General features: G+C 40.7%; 1 protein-coding gene across 3 annotated transcripts in view; it reads left to right on the top strand.

Annotated features, from left to right (window-relative positions):
• The first annotated feature begins 140 nt into the window (after window positions 1-140).
• The window catches only part of LOC127443622 (NEDD4-binding protein 2-like), a 19,712-nt gene continuing 1,020 nt past the window's right edge, over window positions 141-18,832 (top strand). The window contains exons 1-16 of one of the 3 annotated variants that reach the window (XM_051702323.1): window positions 149-545; window positions 2,622-3,597; window positions 6,044-6,168; window positions 6,352-6,440; window positions 6,729-6,805; window positions 7,044-7,196; window positions 7,300-9,695; window positions 10,440-10,525; window positions 10,681-10,726; window positions 11,201-11,367; window positions 11,447-11,571; window positions 12,992-13,118; window positions 13,197-13,379; window positions 14,136-14,304; window positions 14,469-14,592; window positions 18,762-18,832. The exon at window positions 18,762-18,832 is cut by the window's right edge and continues 1,020 nt beyond it. In XM_051702323.1, coding sequence (XP_051558283.1) covers window positions 266-545; window positions 2,622-3,597; window positions 6,044-6,168; window positions 6,352-6,440; window positions 6,729-6,805; window positions 7,044-7,196; window positions 7,300-9,695; window positions 10,440-10,525; window positions 10,681-10,726; window positions 11,201-11,367; window positions 11,447-11,571; window positions 12,992-13,118; window positions 13,197-13,379; window positions 14,136-14,304; window positions 14,469-14,592; window positions 18,762-18,807 — 5,169 coding nt within the window. In that variant the 5' untranslated portion in view covers window positions 149-265 and the 3' untranslated portion in view covers window positions 18,808-18,832. Of the gene's footprint in view, window positions 546-2,621; window positions 3,598-6,043; window positions 6,169-6,351; window positions 6,441-6,728; window positions 6,806-7,043; window positions 7,197-7,299; window positions 9,696-10,439; window positions 10,526-10,680; window positions 10,874-11,200; window positions 11,368-11,446; window positions 11,572-12,991; window positions 13,119-13,196; window positions 13,380-14,135; window positions 14,305-14,468; window positions 14,593-18,761 lie in introns of those variants that run through there. The other 2 variants (XM_051702324.1, XR_007897682.1) reach the window with 2 other exon arrangements.

Genomic DNA, 18,832 nt, shown 5'->3' with positions numbered 1-18,832 from the left:
TTAACTTTATTCTCTTTTCGTTTCTATTATGTTAGTACATTTACAAATGCACAGTATCTATCAATCTATCTATCTATCTATCTATCTATCTATCTATCTTTAAGAAACTCATGTTATGCTATTTCCATCCACTAGAGGCGCTGTGGCATTTTCCTTCTCCGTTGAGAGTTTCCTACAGCTTTTACTTTACACTTCCTTCATTTGGTGAAATCTACTTGTAAACAGTGGATCGGTCGTCGGTGTTGAGTACAGTGGGCACAGCAGAATGCCAAAGAAAAGGAAAAATGGACTGAGTCCCGCCCGAGTCCCGATGCAGTCGGGTGAGTACGGGAGCGGTCCCGAGAGTCGAGCACACTGGGCAAGTGGATCTGTTGTGACCCGGGCGGACTCATCACTGGGCTATAATAACTTTGGGTCAACGCTGTCCGGCAGCGGTCAGTCGGTATCTCAAAGCCGAGACGAAATCATCCGGAACATGCAAGAAATGTTTTCACATCTGGACCCTGAAGTCATTTACATGGTGCTGCAGGAGGCCGATTTTAAAGGTGAGGGGGCCATCATTGACTGCAATTTTGGCAGGTTTCACTTTTCGTTTTCACAAAGTAGCCTAAATATTGACTTCACTGGATGAATTTAGGGAGAGATATCGGGTACAAAACATCAAACGGGCTTTTTTAGAGTTTGTTCCTATGAGGTACTAAAAGTATACCTAGGTAGGCAGCTCGCTATGTTTTGAGACAGCCAACAAGTATACACTTGATAAAGTTAACAACAATAAAGATGAACAGGGTTGACCTGTTGGTCATTATGCAATTTTATATATGGGCCCATATGTTTTTAAAGTGTGCACCAGTACGTGGTTACATAATATCACCCGATGACTGAGCAAAGAATTTGAAAAAAAAAAGATTATGTGAAAAATATTCATGATCACAATTTACGATTTGCATTAAATTAGATTAGCCAGGCTTCTTATTAAAACAATACATTAAAAAAGTTATAAATACAGTTTAAGTCAGAAGTTTACATACACTTAGGTTGAAGTCATTAAAACTAATTTTTTAACCACTCCACAGATTTAACATTAGCAAACTATTGTTTTGGCAAGTTGTTTAGGACATTTTTATTACTTTGTGCATGACACAAGTAATTTTTCCAGCAATTGTTTACAGACAGATTGTTATACTTTTAATTGACTATATCGCAATTCCAGTGGGTCAGAAGTTTACCTACACTAAGTTAACTGTGCCTTTAAGCAGCTTGGAAAATTCCAGAAAATGATGTCAAGCCTTTAGACAAATAGCCAATTAGCTTCTGATAGGAGGTGTACTGAATTAGAGGTGTACCTGTGGATGTATTTTAAGGCCTACCTTCAAACTCGGTGCCTCTTTTATTGACATCATGGGAAAATCAAAAGAAATCAGCCAAGACCTCAGAAAAAAAATTGTGGACCTCCACAAGTCTGGTTCATCCTTGGGAACAATTTCCAAATGCCTTAAGTTACCACGTTCATCTGTACAAACAATAGTACGCAAGTATAAAAACCATGGGACCACGCAGCTATCATACTGCTCAGGGAGGAGATGCATTCTGTCTCTTAGAGATGAACATAGTTTGGTGCAAAAAGTGCAAATAAATCCCAGAACTACAGCAAAGGACCTTGTGAAGATGCTGGAGGAAACATGTAGTCAAGTATCTATATCCACAGTAAAACAAGTCCTTTATCGACATAACCTGAAAGGCTGCTCAGCAAGGAAGAAGCAACCGCTCCAGAACCACAATAAAAAAGCCAGACTACAGTTTGCAAGTGCACATGGGGACAAAGATCTTACTTTTTGGAGAAATGTCCTCTGTTTGGCCATAATGGCCATCGTTATGTTTGGAAGAAAAAGGGTGAGGCTTGCAAACCGAAGAACACTATACCAACCGTGAAGCATGGGGGTGGCAGCATCATGTTTTGGGGGTGCTTTGCTGCAGGAGGGACTGGTGCACTTCACAGAATAGATGGCATCATGAGGAAGCAAAATTATGTGGACATATTGAAGCAACATCTCAAGACATCAGCCAGGAAGTTAAAGCTCGGTCGCAATTGGGTCTTCCCCAAAGGCAAGGAGGCCTACAAACCTGACTTGGTTAAACCAGTTCTGTCTGGAGGAATGGGCCAAAATTCCAGCAACTTATTGTGAGAAGCTTGTGGAAGGCTACCCAAAATGTTTGACCCAAGATAAACAATTGAAAGGCGGTGCTACCAAATATTAACAAAGTGTATGTAAACTTCTGACCCACTGGGAATGTGATAAAAGAAGTAAAAGCTGAAATAAATGATTCTCTCTACTATTATTCAGACATTTCACATTTCACACTTAAAATAAAGTAGTGATCCTAACTGACCTAAGACAGGGAATGTTTTCTATGATTAAATGTCAGGAATTGTGAATAACTGAGTTTAAATGTATTTGGCTAAGGTGTACGTAAACTTCTGACTTCAACTGTACCTATGTATTTGGTGCAGATACTAGAAATATTACATACATTTATATTAATTTATATTATATTAAAATATATTTATATATTAAAAAATATTAATTTTTGGTTTTTTTATCACTATCTCTTTTCATTAGTGGAGAATGCAATGGATTCTCTTTTAGAGCTGTCAGATGCTGCTGAGGGCATAACCCTGCCCCCTCCTCCAGTCTCAGGGTTTGAGCAGGCTGCTGCGCTCCTGGGAGTGAACCCCTCTCAGACAAAACTCAAGAGTGAAATTACACAGAGCTTCACTTTTTCACATCAGCCTGAATCTCAGCAGGAACAGAGCCCTGATGAAACACACCTAACCAGAGAGATTGATGCGCTCCTTGATCAGGAACTTGAGACTTTGATGTCACAGCAAACACAGCCTAGCACTCATTCTCTGATATCCTCCATACCTCTCTCTGCTCTGCCCCCTCCTTCTCGGTCAATCCATCTCTCCTCTCTGCCTCTTACATCCCAGACTTGGATTAATGGTCCTCAAACCTCATCAGATCTTGAGCAGTTAACCCTGGAAGTTAATCCCATGTCTGGCTCTGTAGCTGAACATGCCTCTAACTCTGGCCCCTGGCTCAGAGAGGCCTGTCGAGGTAGTTCACCTGTGAGTGAATTGAGTTTTGGTGGGGTTCATATCCCGGAACAGAAAAACATATCACTTGACTTTAGTCACCTAAGAATGGAGGCCAAACCTACCGAACCACGGCCCTCTGCCTTCCAGGTTTACCGCAGACCTGATCAACTCCACAACCAAACCGGAGTTGTGAAGCATAATGAAGCGCTTCGAACACCAGACATGTTCTGGAATGCTCAGGCTACGGAGTTCCATCCCCGCACTATGGGACCAGCCTTTATTACACCTGTCATTACTAATCCCACACCCTGGAACACTAACCCTTTCCCTGCTTCTCAGTGGTTGGCTCGTGGACCTATCAGACAAGCTCCTCTGAAGCCTTCTGCAACTGTACCGAAGTCATGGACTCTGCCTCACAAGAACCGACTCCAATTGGAGGGGCATGTATTGGTGTTACTTAGAGGGGCTCCTGGATCAGGCAAAACCACCCTTGCCAAGTAAGCAAGAAAACGATCCTCTGGGATAGGGTTAATTTAAAAAATCCTTATCCGCTAACCATGAATGACTGGAAATTCTTTGGTGAAATGCATGCAGTGTTTCCCCTGTGTTTTTTTTTTTTCTCAGCAGCGGTGCTGTTGTGCGCGCGTCCACAAGCCCGCAATGCCGGACCTGTATTAATATTTGTTGGTCAAAGAATAGATTAAAACAGGGGTGTCAAACTCAATTTTAGCCTGGGCCATATCAGAGTTTATTTGTGCCCTCAAAGGGCCCTTTGAAAATGTGGCACCAGCACCTGCTTTAGTAGCACCCATGCAAATATTATTACATGTTATGTGAATTGAAATGCACATTTGATAGTACAGCATTGATTTTGAGGTTGTGATGCAGATGAAAATTATATTAACAACAGTAACATCTGTGGAAAAAATGAACACCTAATGTTATATGGCTAAATTGAAATATACTGACAGTGTGACTAAGTTGGGTCTTCTTTACAGATTCCTTTCATTGGGCTCTTACTGATTAAACTACAGTCATGTCTTGGAATTTCTGAAGGCAAATAAAACAGCATACATTTTCCTACAATCAGAGAGCATTACAGGAGTACAGATTTTATACAGATGGAAAACTGATAGCTTGGTCCATAATTAAGAAAATGCACCATAGTTCTTCCATAGTATCCATAGTTTTAACAATGATATTTGTAATAGTTTATAGTAACTATAGGTAAAAACGTGCATAGCTCCTTACTACCATGGTTAGTAACTATGGTTTCTATATAAAGAACTATGTAATTTTTGTATGCCCCATAGTTCTTCCATAGTATCCATAGAAATAACAATGATATTTGGGGGGCCTGGGTAGCTCAGTGTTAAAGATGCTAGCTACCACCCCTGGAGTTCGCTTGTTAAAATCCCAGGGTGTGCTGAGTGACTCCAGCCAGGTTTCCTAAGCAACCAAATTGGCCCGGTTGCTAGGGAGGGTAGAGTCACATGGGGTAACCTCCTCGTGGTCGCTATAATTGTTCATTCTCGGTGGGACGCATGGTGAGTTGAGTGTGGATGCCGCGGTGGTTGGCGTGATCAGCATTTAAAATAGTCTGTGCAGTTGAGACCAGTCCGCGATTTACCACACCTGCTCTGCGCTCCTGCTGCTTTATCCATGATTAAGCCATGTTGATAATTGACCTGTGTAGCGCTGTTTCATTCTGCTTTTGAAGCGAGCAAAATGTGCTCAAAACATACAGATGACAGGGGAAGGCTCATTTATATTCACGAGGAAAGCACTAACTGATTGTTCAGTGAAACGTTGCGATCTCCTGCCATCCTACGTTTCAGAAAAGAGATCGCGAGCCACTTGAAATGAAGCGAGTTTTATACGTGTTGTTATGCGGTGACGTCACAGTGAGTAAGTGCATGTTTTTGTGTGTGTGTATGTGGTGGGGTCTCTTTTTGCAGTGTGGAAAGCACGCAGCTGACTGGGGCTGGCAAGCATTATGTTGCATCAATAATCTTAAATTAACCATGTGAAATTCCAACAGCGGCATAATTCAGCAGTGGCGCAGCACCGCTGTAAACACTGGTGTGAAAACCCTGGGGGTTTTTTTAAATAAAATTTGGAATGCCCAATTCCCAATGCGCTCTAGGTCCTCATTGTGGCATAGCGACTTGCCTCAATTTGGGTGGCGGAGGATGAATCTCAGTTGCCTCCGCATCTGAGACCGGCAATCCACACATTTTATCACGTGGCTTGTTGAGCGTGTTACCGCGGAGACTTAGCGCCCGTGGAGGCTTCACGCTATTCTCTGCGACATCCACACACAACTCACCACGTGCCCCACCGGGATCGAGAATCACATTATAGCTGCCACGAGGAGGTTACCTCATATGACTCTACCCTCCCTAGCAACCGGGCCAATTTGGTTGTTAAGAGACCTGGCTGGAGTCACTCCGCACGCCCTGGATTCGAACTCGCGACTCCAGGGGTGGTAGTGTGAAAACCCTGGATTAAATAAGGCTGGAATAGCAAAAAGGATCTTGGCTGGTGGATTTAGAGTATGGCATATGAAGTTTTTTCATTTTGCTTTGAACAGAGAGCAGTTTATGATGTACAAAATAACATTATTTGGAAGAAGTAGAACACTTTGGAGGGGAGGGTAATAATTTGGGATTACAACTCCCCTTAGGTTTTAGTTTAGTTAGCCTCTTACTGGATTAGATGGGTTACTTTTTGAGAAATAGCATTGAGATTAGTGATAGACCAATATTTTTTCATGGACTAATGAAAATCGGCCTGGATTATTAGTTGGCAGATAGTTGTTTTAAGATTAATAACATGGGCAGGTAATCATGCTTGCTTAACCAATCAACATTATATTGTCCACCATGCTTTTTATATTTGTTTTAATCATAGGTACAGTCATACTGTCTTTTTGTTGTCCAGTGCTATGTTGGAGTATAATCCAGGAGGGGTTGTTTTGAGCACTGACGAATATTTTATTCGAAATGGTCACTACCATTATGAGCGAAATCTACTAGGAGAGGCCCATGAGTGGAATCACCAAAGAGGTGAGTGTATATATATAAAGCATGTACAGCTCAAAACAAACTGTAATGTCTGGATTGTACAGTAATTTTCAGTTGTTTCCCTATGTCTTAAATCATAAACTGTCCATTGAATAGATGGTACTTGGTCTGTATTCAGTCATTCTGCAATATCTTTCTGGTGATCAACTTGTACAAACCTTTCAGCAAAAGAAGCTTTTGAAAACGGCCTGACACCCATCATAATAGACAACACCAATATGCAATGTTGGGAGATGAAACCATATGTTGCCATGGTGAGCAGTTTACTATGAAACTCATAGTATGAAATAAGTTCTCAGTGGACGATATCGAGCAATGACCACATTTTATTTTTATATTGTAAAAGATTAGCTGTGGTATCTGTGTTAGATTAATTTGTTGAAAATTCTAAATAAAAGATGTATTTGATATTTCAGGCTACTAAGTGTATATTCTTGTAGATCTTATTTATGTATTTATTTACTTCTAGAATGTTCCATACTTTACAGTTTGACATGCCCTTTACTTGTAATCACAAGTACACCTCCTTTTGCTTCCCCTAGGCACAGAAACATAGGTATAGGGTGCTGTTTCGCGAGCCAGATACCTGGTGGAAAACCAAACCCAGAGAGCTTGAGAAGTATGTTAAACATGGCGACAATTGAGAACTGACCATTGATCCATAGAAAACATACAACTCATTTATGTACACTATGGCTCCCCATAAATTGTTTTTGTCGGGAGTTGTAAATGAACAAACTATTCTTGAAGTATGAATAACTAATTCTAACACACTACTATAGCTTTAAATAATCACATAATCACAAATGTTTATAATGTCATGGCAACTCTCATTCTGTTTTACCCTTTATGTGTAGGCGTACAAGGCACCAAGTAACAAAGGAGAAGATCAGACTCATACTGGAGCGTTATGACCGTTTTGTCTCTGTTCAGAGCATCATGAATTCACAAAGACCGGAGCCAGTGCCAAATGTTGTGGATTTGACCCAAACAGAGACTGGCCAGCCCCAGTGAGTACATGCATTACATTTATGTTATTCATTAAAAAAAACTGAAAATAATTATATCTACACATTTAAACAAGAACATATGGATTTCTCTCATTCCATTCAGGCAGTCTTTACCCCCTGGTCTCAGTCATCCTGATCTTGTTGGTGACTCTGGGTTGAGCAAACTGAACGTGCACCTTTCGTCATCTCTGCCTGATGTGTCCTCTGTAAGCCAGGTTTCCAGTACCATTTCCACAAGTAAAGAAGAAGGTGAAATGGAATCCTACAGTTCCAAGGAGTCCATGATGTTCCATGATAACATTCTGGCAGGGTCTGGAATGCTGCAGTCTGAACTACTTGATGGAGAAGAGTTGGATTTGGAGCTAGATGCCTGCTTTGAAAAAACTGATAAAAACATAGGAAATTTGGGCAGCAGAACAACCGAAGAGTTTGGAATGACAGCAAAAGAGAAGTTTCTGGAGCAACCTGTGGCGTTTTCAGAGTCCATTGCTCAGCGTCCCAGGAGGGACAGAGCGCATTATACAAATGCACTGGGAGTAAGTGCCATCGATCAGCCTGTGGACTTTGACCCCAATGAGTCTTCTAGGCAAGATGAGGAAGGATGCGAAGATGAGCATCTTTCTGAAGACGTGGTATTGCGGCCAGAGCTGTTGGATTTTGTGGGGGACTGGCCACTGGAATCTCAAGGCCAACGCCAAGGAAGACGACAGAATTCAAGGAATCAATCCGTAAAGAACACCGTTAAGAAATCTAGTACTGTGGAGGATGGAGATAATGCTTCTGTTGACGAGGACAAGCATTCTGATACTGATAAGATGAATGAAGAAGAATTTCAGAATCTTGTAGATCTACTGCAAGGAGGAGGAAGCTCATCGCCAGCTCCAAGTAAATTGACTACTCCGCATTCCCCATCCCTGGGTGAAAAAGAGGGTAACTTGAACCTGGAGACTGTGTTCTGGCCTGAACTCCCAGACTGTGTGCAGGAGTGGAAGTTTTCAGAGTGCACTGACCTAGGCAAAGATCACTCTACTCCTCCAAGTCCAGCGGCAAAGGGGGCAGACAAGATTGACGAGTCCAGTCAGGTGTCCACACAGCAGGAGGTTGAGGAAGAGGAAGAGAATGTGATATCAGAGGAGAAATGCAGATTGAGCCCCAGTGTCCAGGGAACTCTGTGTTCAAGGGGTGGCATAGACTTGGAGAGACGGAGAGGACTTAGTCGAAGAATAGGGAAATCTTGTAAATTGGCACTTACCTTCACCAATCAAAGCCTTTCCTCACCGTGCACACAGTCTCCAGTTATTTCATATCAGCCCTCCAATCCTTCACCAGGGGAAGTCGTGGAGTCATGTCCCAGTATTACAACCCAAACACACCCTCAAGACTTTGCTCTGCTTTGGCGAATTAACCAGCTGAAATGTTCTGCATTAGCCTCGGACCTCTCTAGTAGTGGTATAATTGTTTTGGATGGAAACTCTTTGTGTTTCACTCCAAAAACAAATGAAGAGCAGTCTACCTGCCAGCAGGGTGTGCCATACCGCGTGGTCCATGAGAAAGGCTCTCAGGTGGAAGAGAACGACTTTAAAGAATCCCACTCCAAGCAACACAACCTTGAAATTCTGAGCCTCCATTTCAGGCATGTTTCTGTGGATATTCTGGAGGACCTTTACGAGAAGTGCCATCAAGATATTGAGTGGACAACTAATTTGTTGCTAGACTCTGGAGAACGCCTGTATAAAGATGATGATGAAAACGAGGAAGGTCATTTGGGGTCTTTTGTTGAGGAGTCACATGATAACCAAGCTGTGAAGAATTTTCCAATCACAGAGCCATCAGAAGCCATGAAGGGCTCAGAGATCGACCAGGCTAGAGCTGAGCAGAATGTGACAGACTCCAGCAACAGTACAACAAGCAGCAACAGTCCCAAGTCTCAGGAAACTAACCTTAGTGACTTGAGCCAAGCTAGTGAAGATTGGAGCGCAGGTCAAAGCTCACAAAGTGAAGCTGAAAGATCTAATGAGGGTTTAAGCATCACAAAGGACAAATGTGAGCCTGAGCATTCTTTTGTAACACTAAAACAACCAACAGAAGACACTAAAGCACAATTAAATGTTCCAGAAGCTAGTGAGGCAGAGCCAGAATCAGATACAACCGATCAGTTAGATCCAGGGCAGGAAGTAACATTAGTGACACAAAGTGAGCAAATTAGTCAGAGCCTAGAAGCAACATTGGAGGAATGGACTCAAGAAGAGGGAGGAGAAAAGGAAGATGATGAAACAAGAGCACAGGTGGATGCCATAACACAATCACTTCTGCGTCAGGTTGATGAAATGGAGCGCAGAGAGGAGGAGGAGAGGAAGGAACGAGAAAAGGAGAGAAAGAGAACTGGCCAGGGGAGAAGAGAGCCAAGAACTATGGACATTCAGACTCTGGAGCTGAAACTTCCAACTGAACTTGCATTGCAGCTCACTGAGCTCTTTGGGCCTGTTGGTGTCAGTCCAGGTAATCAGTTGTCCAATGAATGCATAAGTAAATTGTTGAGTTATTCAGTGTATCAATTAATAAATATGTGCCCCATTAAAAATGGTGTCTTAAATAAACAAATGCTAAAAACTGTAACTGGTTAGTACACACACTCGGGACACAGTGCTCCCACTGTGTAGTCAGGTGTAGCCAATACTTTCTCTCTCCCTTTCACTCTTACTGTTCTGTCCTGTCCCAAAGGGCAAAAGGCCATTAAAAATGAAGAACACTAATTTGTGTGAAGTGTGTAATTTTTGTGCCTCTACGAAACCAAACGGGGTTATAAAAATAGTGGCTAAATTTAGAACCGCATACTACCTTAGTACTCTTAATATTTCTACAGCATCTATACATGGCAGAAATGGTAAGAGTAGTATGTGGTTCCGAATTTAGCCAATTACTTTTTTCAAACAAGTTTCTCAAACAGTCCCCCAATCTTCCACTGGCCAGACAAAAAGACAGTCTGGCCCCAAACTCACACCACTGGTTAAGCCAGTGTTGGTGTGTTGAGCTGGTTTACTGGTCAATAAGCAGTTATCTCTGGGATTTAGAATTTGAGTGTTTTAGAGAGTTACATTTTTTTAAATACAAAAAATCACACAAAAACCCTTTTTAATCCAGTGATACTTAATTGCCCTTACAGTGAAATAAGGATCCACAAGACTCCCATTCACACATTTAAAAATACATTTGAATGTCTCTTTGATCTCAATATGGCTGCAGGTGCATTTTCACCAGATGACTGTGCTGTGCAAATAGACCTGAACTTGGCCAAACTGCTGCACCAAAAATGGAAAGAGACTATCCAAGTTAGTTACATATTTTTTTATGTTTACAGTTTTCATATATTAAACTCAAAACAAACAGCTTAAATATCATGACCATAAATGTATATATTTATTTTTTGTTTGTGAGTGATTATGAATTAATGTAGAACTCACTTGGTGTCTGTTGTCATTTGCAGGAAAAGCACAGACAGGCAGCTCTGTCCTATCAGCTACTGCAAGAGAGTAAGACAGCTTTTTCTCTCTATGCACACAAACAGACAGTGAATATAGATGTGCAGCATAAAACCATGAAATCACCATGAAGCCCGCAGTGAAATCCTGTTGGTCCAAAATCCTGTCCACATAGCTGTATATGAAACATCACAAACCGTATGTTCTGATTGGCTGTGAATTTGTCATTTTGCACAGTTTTTCGCTTTCGTGAGGGCAGAAAATGTATAAGACATTGGAAGCTTGTTGCATTAGGATGAGGTGTTGAAAAATGTCTTGATTTTGGAAACTTGTTTTTAGTTAAGACGAGGTGCTGGACTAACTCTGTTATCTCTGTTCACATTCAATGACCACTGCAAAAAGAGAAGGTCTGCTATCTCTCTCCACTACTTTTATGGGTGTTCCTCCAAACACGCACATAATAGGAATATTTTTTTTTTTTTACTTTACTGTCCTTTCAATCTTTGTGTCTCCATGGAAATGAAGGTTCTGTCCACTGGGGTGAATCACAGGGAAGCAAAACTGGGCCGAGAGACCAATCAGGTTTGTATGAAGAAATTCCTTTTATGGACAACTGGAGTGTACCCTGTCCCCCCATCTCCCTAAGGGACATCATGATTGAAGAGCAGGTGATGCAGGACAGCATGGAGAAGGTAACACTCATAGAAAAACTTTTCTATCTAATCACTGCTTTTAACAAAAAGGAAAAAGTAAGATATGTTTGTGTTTTAGTCCAGGTCAAGTCGGAGGGATCTGGATAAGAAAGACAGTGCAGCCAAGCTGAAAGAAAACCAGCTGTTTTCCATGTTCCCCACCATAGACCGGCATTTCCTTCGAGATATCTTCAGAGACAACAAGTGAGAAAATGATACATAGCGATAGACTGATATACTGTGTATCGTCTAGGACTGTGTTGATACAATCAAATATCAATATATCGCAATACTTTTTCTCATGATATTGTATTGATACTTTAGATCCATGTATCAATATTTATCAACTATTTGTGTATTCATATCATGTTAACAAAAAAACAAAGTTGGCACATTGTTACTTCCAAATTAATTTAATGAGCTCACCAAGAGACAAAAACATGATGTTTTGAGCTACATGCTCTTCATCAGACATCAGTATATAACTGAAATATACACAAATTAATTGGAATTGAAATGGAATTGATTCGTATTCTAAGATTTTTTTTTTTTATTGTGATGTATTGCAATTTATCAAATCGTGACATGTATTGCAATATGTATCGTGAGGTGCCAGGTGATACCCAGCCCTAATATCAGCCCAGTTAACTGTAGTGTTACCTACCCCTTGTGTCTCTTTCAAAGTCAACTGACAGCATTTTCAATTAATTACAATTTTTTAGTGAATGCTGTCTTATTTGCTGTTTTCAAATAGTATTATGTATATATCGACCATTGGCCACACTGCTTTCTAGATATCTCAATTTAAAAACCATATCGGTTGACCATTCAAATGTGGGTCAGACCTGTAGACCATCCTGACGTGCCAGTGCTCCTTCCCTAGAAATGGGGGGGGAGTAGGTCACAGCCCAGAGAATTCCCCGGCCTGAGTTTGGCGATGGGGGTGTGTGGCGAGCAGGGTGGGGCTGAGCGGCATCTGGGCAGAGTGAGGTCGGGAAGATAAGTGGTGAATGAGTTCCACCTGTGTGCTTCATATCACTTCTGATGACATGGATTTAACCACTGGAGTCATATAGATTACTTTTATGCTACCTTTATGTGCTTTTTGGATCTTCAAAGTTCTGGCCACAATTCAGTTACACTGTATTGACCTACAGAGCTGAGATATTCTTCTAAAAGTCCTACACATTTGGTATGACATGAAGGTGAGTAAATGAGAGAATTTTCATTTTCAACTATACCTTTAAGAGTACTGTGCACTGATGAATCATGGAGAATGGGACCAGGGACATTTATGAAGAAAATAAACCGTGTCAGTTTTGATTTCATGTTTATTTTACTGGGTCAACATGCAATCAAGCTCTAAATGCACACAAATCCTATTTATTTCTAAATTATACTATAGATGGTGATTCGTCTTTGAAATTATATCTGTTGTAAGATCTGACTTCATTGTTCACTCTAAAAAAGTGCAATGTTTTGTTTTAAACTTTGTCTGTGATGCTTCAGATCTGGAGGATTTTTTGGCATGAAACTATATTAATACACTTCTAATAAGTTGTTCAGTAGTGCAAAAATAACCTAACAGGAAATATCTCTCAATCATCTGCTTGTGTTTTTGTAGTTACATTCTGGAGCAGACCGAACAGTTTTTGCATGCTCTTTTGGATGACGGACCAGTCAGAAACGTTGTGGCTCCTGAACCTGCCCCTCAACACAATGGCACACACAGAGCACAGAGCAAAGAGAGGGTGAGCACTGTACACATGAACAAAAATCATACTGAAATTAAATGAAAGCTCTGTGTTGACATGTTTTGCTTTACTCAGAGATGGAAACAGAGAGATGGCGAGGTGCCAGCTGCCCATTTCCAGGACACGGAGGATCCGGAATACGAGGATTTCCGCACAGAGGCAATGCTGCAGAGACGTCAGCAGATAGAGTGTTTTAACAAGGCAGCTGAAGCAAATAGACAAGGTCGCAAGGACGTAGCTAGTTTCTACGCACAACAGGTTAAAGTGATAAACACTAAGGAAAATTGGTCAAATTGCTATAATTGTTTATGCCTTTTCATATTGAAATGGAATTAAATATTGGTTAAATATAGGGGGTTCTCTCTTTAGTAAAGGGTAAAAGAGTTGTGACTGCCCACTTTTTCAGCGACCTTGGTACCTGAAAGTATACTTTATATTCATTTTCTCCATAAGGATTTCAGAATATTCTTCAATAGAGTTCTGTGTCTTGAGCCAAACCAAACAACTCCAAGATGAATCACAACATTAAAACATTTGATTCAAAGCAAAAGTTAACCTGAAAAAAGACAATGGTCTTTTGTGTCAGTGGTGTTTTTTAAAATATATTCTAATCAGAAAACATTGCTCCTCTCATATGAACTAGCTTACATTAACTAATGTTACCTAGCTTGCCTCCGCTAGCGTGCAGAAACTAAATGCTGTGTACTTTTCTGATTGGTTGATCTTGCTTCAGAACTGTGGGTAGTGTAGTACTTCAGCCATTGAAATTTGGCAATTAAAACATTTTGCTTCTACAGAAGCATGTACCTTCTTTTAACAACATCGGAGCTCATGATTGGTCTGTCGTGATCACAATGAAGATCCTAAATGGCATTTTACTTCTAGAACCCTATTGTTGAGCTCTGTTTGTTAAAGAAAAATCTACCAAATTACAATGTATGCATAGTGCAGAGCTAATTTGACTTCAAAAGGCTTACTTATAAAGTTATTATGCACAATTGTGTTTACGTGTAGGGCCACATGCATGGAGAAAAGATGCGTGAAGCAAACCACCGTGCAGCCATGCAGATATTTGAGCGAGTGAACGCTTCACTACTGACTCAGAATGTTCTGGATCTTCATGGATTGCATGTTGATGAAGCCCTTCATCACCTAGAGCAGGTCCTCATCGACAAGACTTTGGGTATGTGAATCACAAGCATACATATAATATGTCTTTAAAATAAGCAGTGTTTTAGTACCACATAAACTTACACAGTTTTTGGTGTATAAACATGTTGGATAATTGTCTCTGACTTCAGAATTGCGCTAACTGGTCTACTCTCAAACGGATGTATCTTTTGATAGAATGGCGTCAGGGGTTGTGCCGCCCCCAGCTGTCAGTCATCACGGGAAGAGGCAATCACAGCCAAGGGGGAGTGGCACGTATCAGGCCAGCTGTGTTAGACTACCTCAAAAACCAACACTACAGGTATACTCACTGTGTCCAGTGCTCTTGCAATGTGCCTTTCTGTTTTAAGTGTTAATTTTGCTGGAGTAAATGAAACATTAATTAACACTAAACTATTGTCCATTACACATGGAATGAAACATCTTTTAGTTCAAACAAATTCTAAGTCCTGCCAAAGAAGAATCCAGAATAACAGTTATTATTAGGAGTTTATTGGAAGATGGAAATACAGTGGACCCCAAAAAAATGGACTTAAAGGGATAGTTCACCCAAAAATGATAATTCTCTCATCATTTACTCACCCTCATGCCATCCCAGATGTGTATGCCTTTCTTTCTTCTGCTGAACACAAATTTAGATTTTTAGAAGAATATCTCAGCTCTGTAGGTCCATACAATGCAAGTGAATGGTGACCAGAACTTTGAAGGCAGGGCTGTAGACTGCGACTAAAATAGTCGCAAATGCGACCAAAAATAATTTATTGTGACTTTAATTTAAAATCTAGTCGCCATTGGCGACAGTCGGGTTATGTGCGTTCATGTGCGGTTTTGCCAGATATCATCTTGTGAGTTACTGAATACATTTTTAGAGCACCAGTGTGTCTCGAGCCGCTTTTCACCCGTTCTGTTTCTGACAAGTTCGCTGCACCACACGCAACAGCAAACCCAGCGCAAGAGAGTCGTGAACAAATGACTCTTTTGAACCGGATCTTTTTCATGAATCACCCGAAAAGAACTGAGGGTGTGAACTCAGAAGCTCAGGTTAGCAGTTTGAATCCGATTCACTTTCTCAGCGAATCAGCCGTCAGTGAGCTCACAACTGGGAGTGCAGACATTTCAAAATAAAAGTCCCATGTGTATTTCGGGCTTCTTTATAATAAGAAGTCCTGTATTGTGTACCACTTTTTTTCTCCTGGTAATTATTGAGTGGGATTGGAGTAGCACAATAAACTGCATCTGGGATTTCATTCAGTTTGCACTCTTGAAGTCTCTGTGTCTGGGCCATCTGGTAACAGTAAAAGACTAAGTCAAAAGACCTTATTCATGCTAGCGCCATCTTTGATTTTTTTATGGGAATGACAACGAGGCTGTGTATACAGAATGTTCTTGGATAGATATTTTATCAGTGTTTTGTCCGCGGAATGATCCAAAGACACTTTAAACTGCAGTACAGCCCATTGAAGAGATGGTAAGTCTATCCCTCACAGCCTCGTTGTCATTCCCATTAAAAATCAAGGATGGCGCTAGAGTGAATAAGGTCTTGGTCTTGTTGTAAAACTATATATAAACTCAGCCAAAAAAAAAAGAAACATCCTCTCACTTTCAACTGCTTTTATTTTCAGCAACCTTAACATGTGTAAATATTTGTATGAACATAAAAAGATTGAACAACTAAGACATAAACTGAACAAGTTTCACAGACATGTGACTAACAGAAATGGAATAATGTGCCCCTGAATAAAGGGGGGGTCAAAATCAAAAGTAACAGTCAGTATCTGGTGTGTCCACCAGCTGCATTAAGTACTGCAGTGCATCTCCTCCTCATGGACTGCACCAGATTTGCCAGTTCTTGCTGTGAGATGTTACCCCACTTTTCCACCAAGGCACTTTAAAATTCCCTGACATTTCTGGGGGGAATGGCCCTAGCCCTCACCCTCCGATCCAACAGATCCCAGACGTGCTCAATGGGATTGAGATCCGGGCTCTTCGCTGGCCATGGCAGAACACTGACATTCGTGTCTTGCAGGAAATCACGCACAGAACGAGCAGTATGGCTGGTGGCATTGTCATGCTGGAGGGTCATGTCAGGATGAGCCTGCAGGAAGGGTACCACATGAGGGAGGAGGATGTCTTCCCTGTAATGCACAGTGTTGAGATTTCCTGCAATGACAACAAGCACAGTCTGATGATGCTGTGACACACCGCCCCAGACCATGACGGACCCTCCACCTCCAAATTGATCCTGCTACAGAGTACAGGCCTCGGTGTAATGCTCATTCCTTCGACAATAAATGCGAGTCTGACCATCACCTCTTGTGAGACAAAACTGCGACTCGTCAGTGAAGAGCACTTTTTGGCGGTCCTGTCTGGTCTAGCGAAGGTGGGTTTGTGCCCATAGGCGACGTTGTTGCCGGTGATATCTGGTAAGGACCTGCCTTTCAACAGGCCTACAAGCCCTCAGTCCAGCCTCTGTCAGCCTATTGTGGACAGTCTGAGCACTGATGTAGGGATTGTGCGTTCCTGGTGTAACTCTGGCAGTTGTTGTTGCCATCCTGTACCTGTCCCGCAGGTGTGATATTCGGATGTACCGATCCTGTGCAGGTGTTGTTACACGTGGTCTGCCACTGCGAGGATGATCAGCTGTCCTTCCTGTCTCCCTGTAGTGCTGTCTTAGGCATCTCACAGTACGGACATTGCAATTTATTGCCCTGGCCACATCTGCAATCCTCATGCCTCCATGCAGCATGCCTAAGGCACGTTCACACAGATGAGCAGGGACCCTGGGGATCTTTGTTTTGGTGTTTTTCAGAGTCAGTAGAAAGGTCTCTTTAGTGTCCTAAGTTTTTATAACTGTGACATTAATTGCCTACCGTCTGTAAACTGTTAGTGTCTTAACGACCGTTCCACAGGTGTATGTTCATTAATCGTTTATGGTTCATTGAACAAGCATGGAAAACATTGTTTAAACCCTTTACAATAAAGACCTGTAAAGTTATTTGGATTTTTACAAAATTATCTTTAAAATACAGTGTCCTGAAAAAGGGACATTTCTTTTTTTGCTGAGTTTATATATATATATATATATATATATTATATATGAGATCAAGCTTTTGACACTTGAGGGACTTGTTAACAACTATTACACAAGGTGCAAACATTCATTGACACTGAAGACAACAAACAACTATATGCATACTATATGTAATTATCTGTAATGTAGATTGTGAAGAGCAGTATTAAATAAAAAAATATATTTGATCTCTTATATTTGTATAAATTATGAAAGAGGTGTGAACATTTATGAGACAAAAGGGAATACAAACTTACCTTCTCAACTATATACCGTTTATTAAACCTCCGATTAATAGGTTATCAGCTGTTTTCATTTTCTTTGGCTGTATATCTTGTTTCTGAACAGCAATCTAAATCGAGCAAATTCTGTGATTTGGCGACTAAAAACAGCCATTTGGCTCCTTAATGTTTCAGTTTAGGAGCCAATGGCTTGTAAGTAATTTTTTTAGTTCCCTGGAAGGACCAAAAAGTACATAAAGGCAGCATAAAAGTAATCCATTGGACTCTAGTGGTTAAATCTATATCTTCAGAAGTAATATGATAGGTATGGGTGAGAAACGGATCAATATTTAAGTCCTTTTTTACTATAAATTCTCCCTGGCCAGTAGGTGATAATATGCACAAAGAATGCAAATCACCAAAAACAAAAGAAGAATGTGGAAGTGAAAGTGTAGATTTATGGTTAAAAAAGTAAACAGATCAATATTTAAGTCATTTTTTACTATAAATTACTATGTTATAGTAAAAAAAAAAAAAAGGACTTAAATATTGATCTGTTTCTCACCCACACCTATTATATCGCTTCTGAAGACATGGATTTAACCACTGGAGTCATATGGATTACTTTTATGCTGCCTTTATGTGCTTTTTTTTAGCTTCAAAGTTCTGGCCACCATTCACTTGCATTGTGTGGACCTACAGAGCTGAGATATTCTCCTAAAAATCTTTGTTTGTGTTCAGCAGAAAAAAGAAAGTCATACACATCTGGGATGGCATGACCTTGGGTTCAGTCAGTTAAAAGTAATAAAATGCATAAGAAAAGTAAAGTTAGTTCTGAGAAAAGGTCTAGCATCATTTGTTTGCAGATGCAACTTGGTTTGATCATGTACTTACTAATGCAGTGACACTCATACATTTAAAAGGGGATTTTTAAGTGTCCAAATGTGGGCCTGCTGTATTTAACCCGTAACAAGCTTGTAAATACCATCTTTTGAAAATTGGAAAAATCTTACTTGGAAAAGGATCATTATTAATTAAGAACAAAAGTATATTGTCTGCATTGTATAAAGCCAGCAGCTCCATGGAAGTACACTAGGGACCGTGTTTGTCATATAGTTCATCTTTACAAAAATATACTGTACATTTCATAATTCCTTTCTATCTGTCTTTTTCTCACAGTTATACTGAGCCTAAAACTGGGTTGGTGCTGGTCACACTACATTGAACAAGCTACTACAGTGAAACATTTA

Source organism: Myxocyprinus asiaticus, chromosome 7, assembly GCF_019703515.2.
Source record: "Myxocyprinus asiaticus isolate MX2 ecotype Aquarium Trade chromosome 7, UBuf_Myxa_2, whole genome shotgun sequence".
Taxonomy (NCBI): Eukaryota; Metazoa; Chordata; class Actinopteri; order Cypriniformes; family Catostomidae; genus Myxocyprinus; species Myxocyprinus asiaticus.
This window is presented reverse-complemented; position numbering and strand designations above follow the sequence as displayed.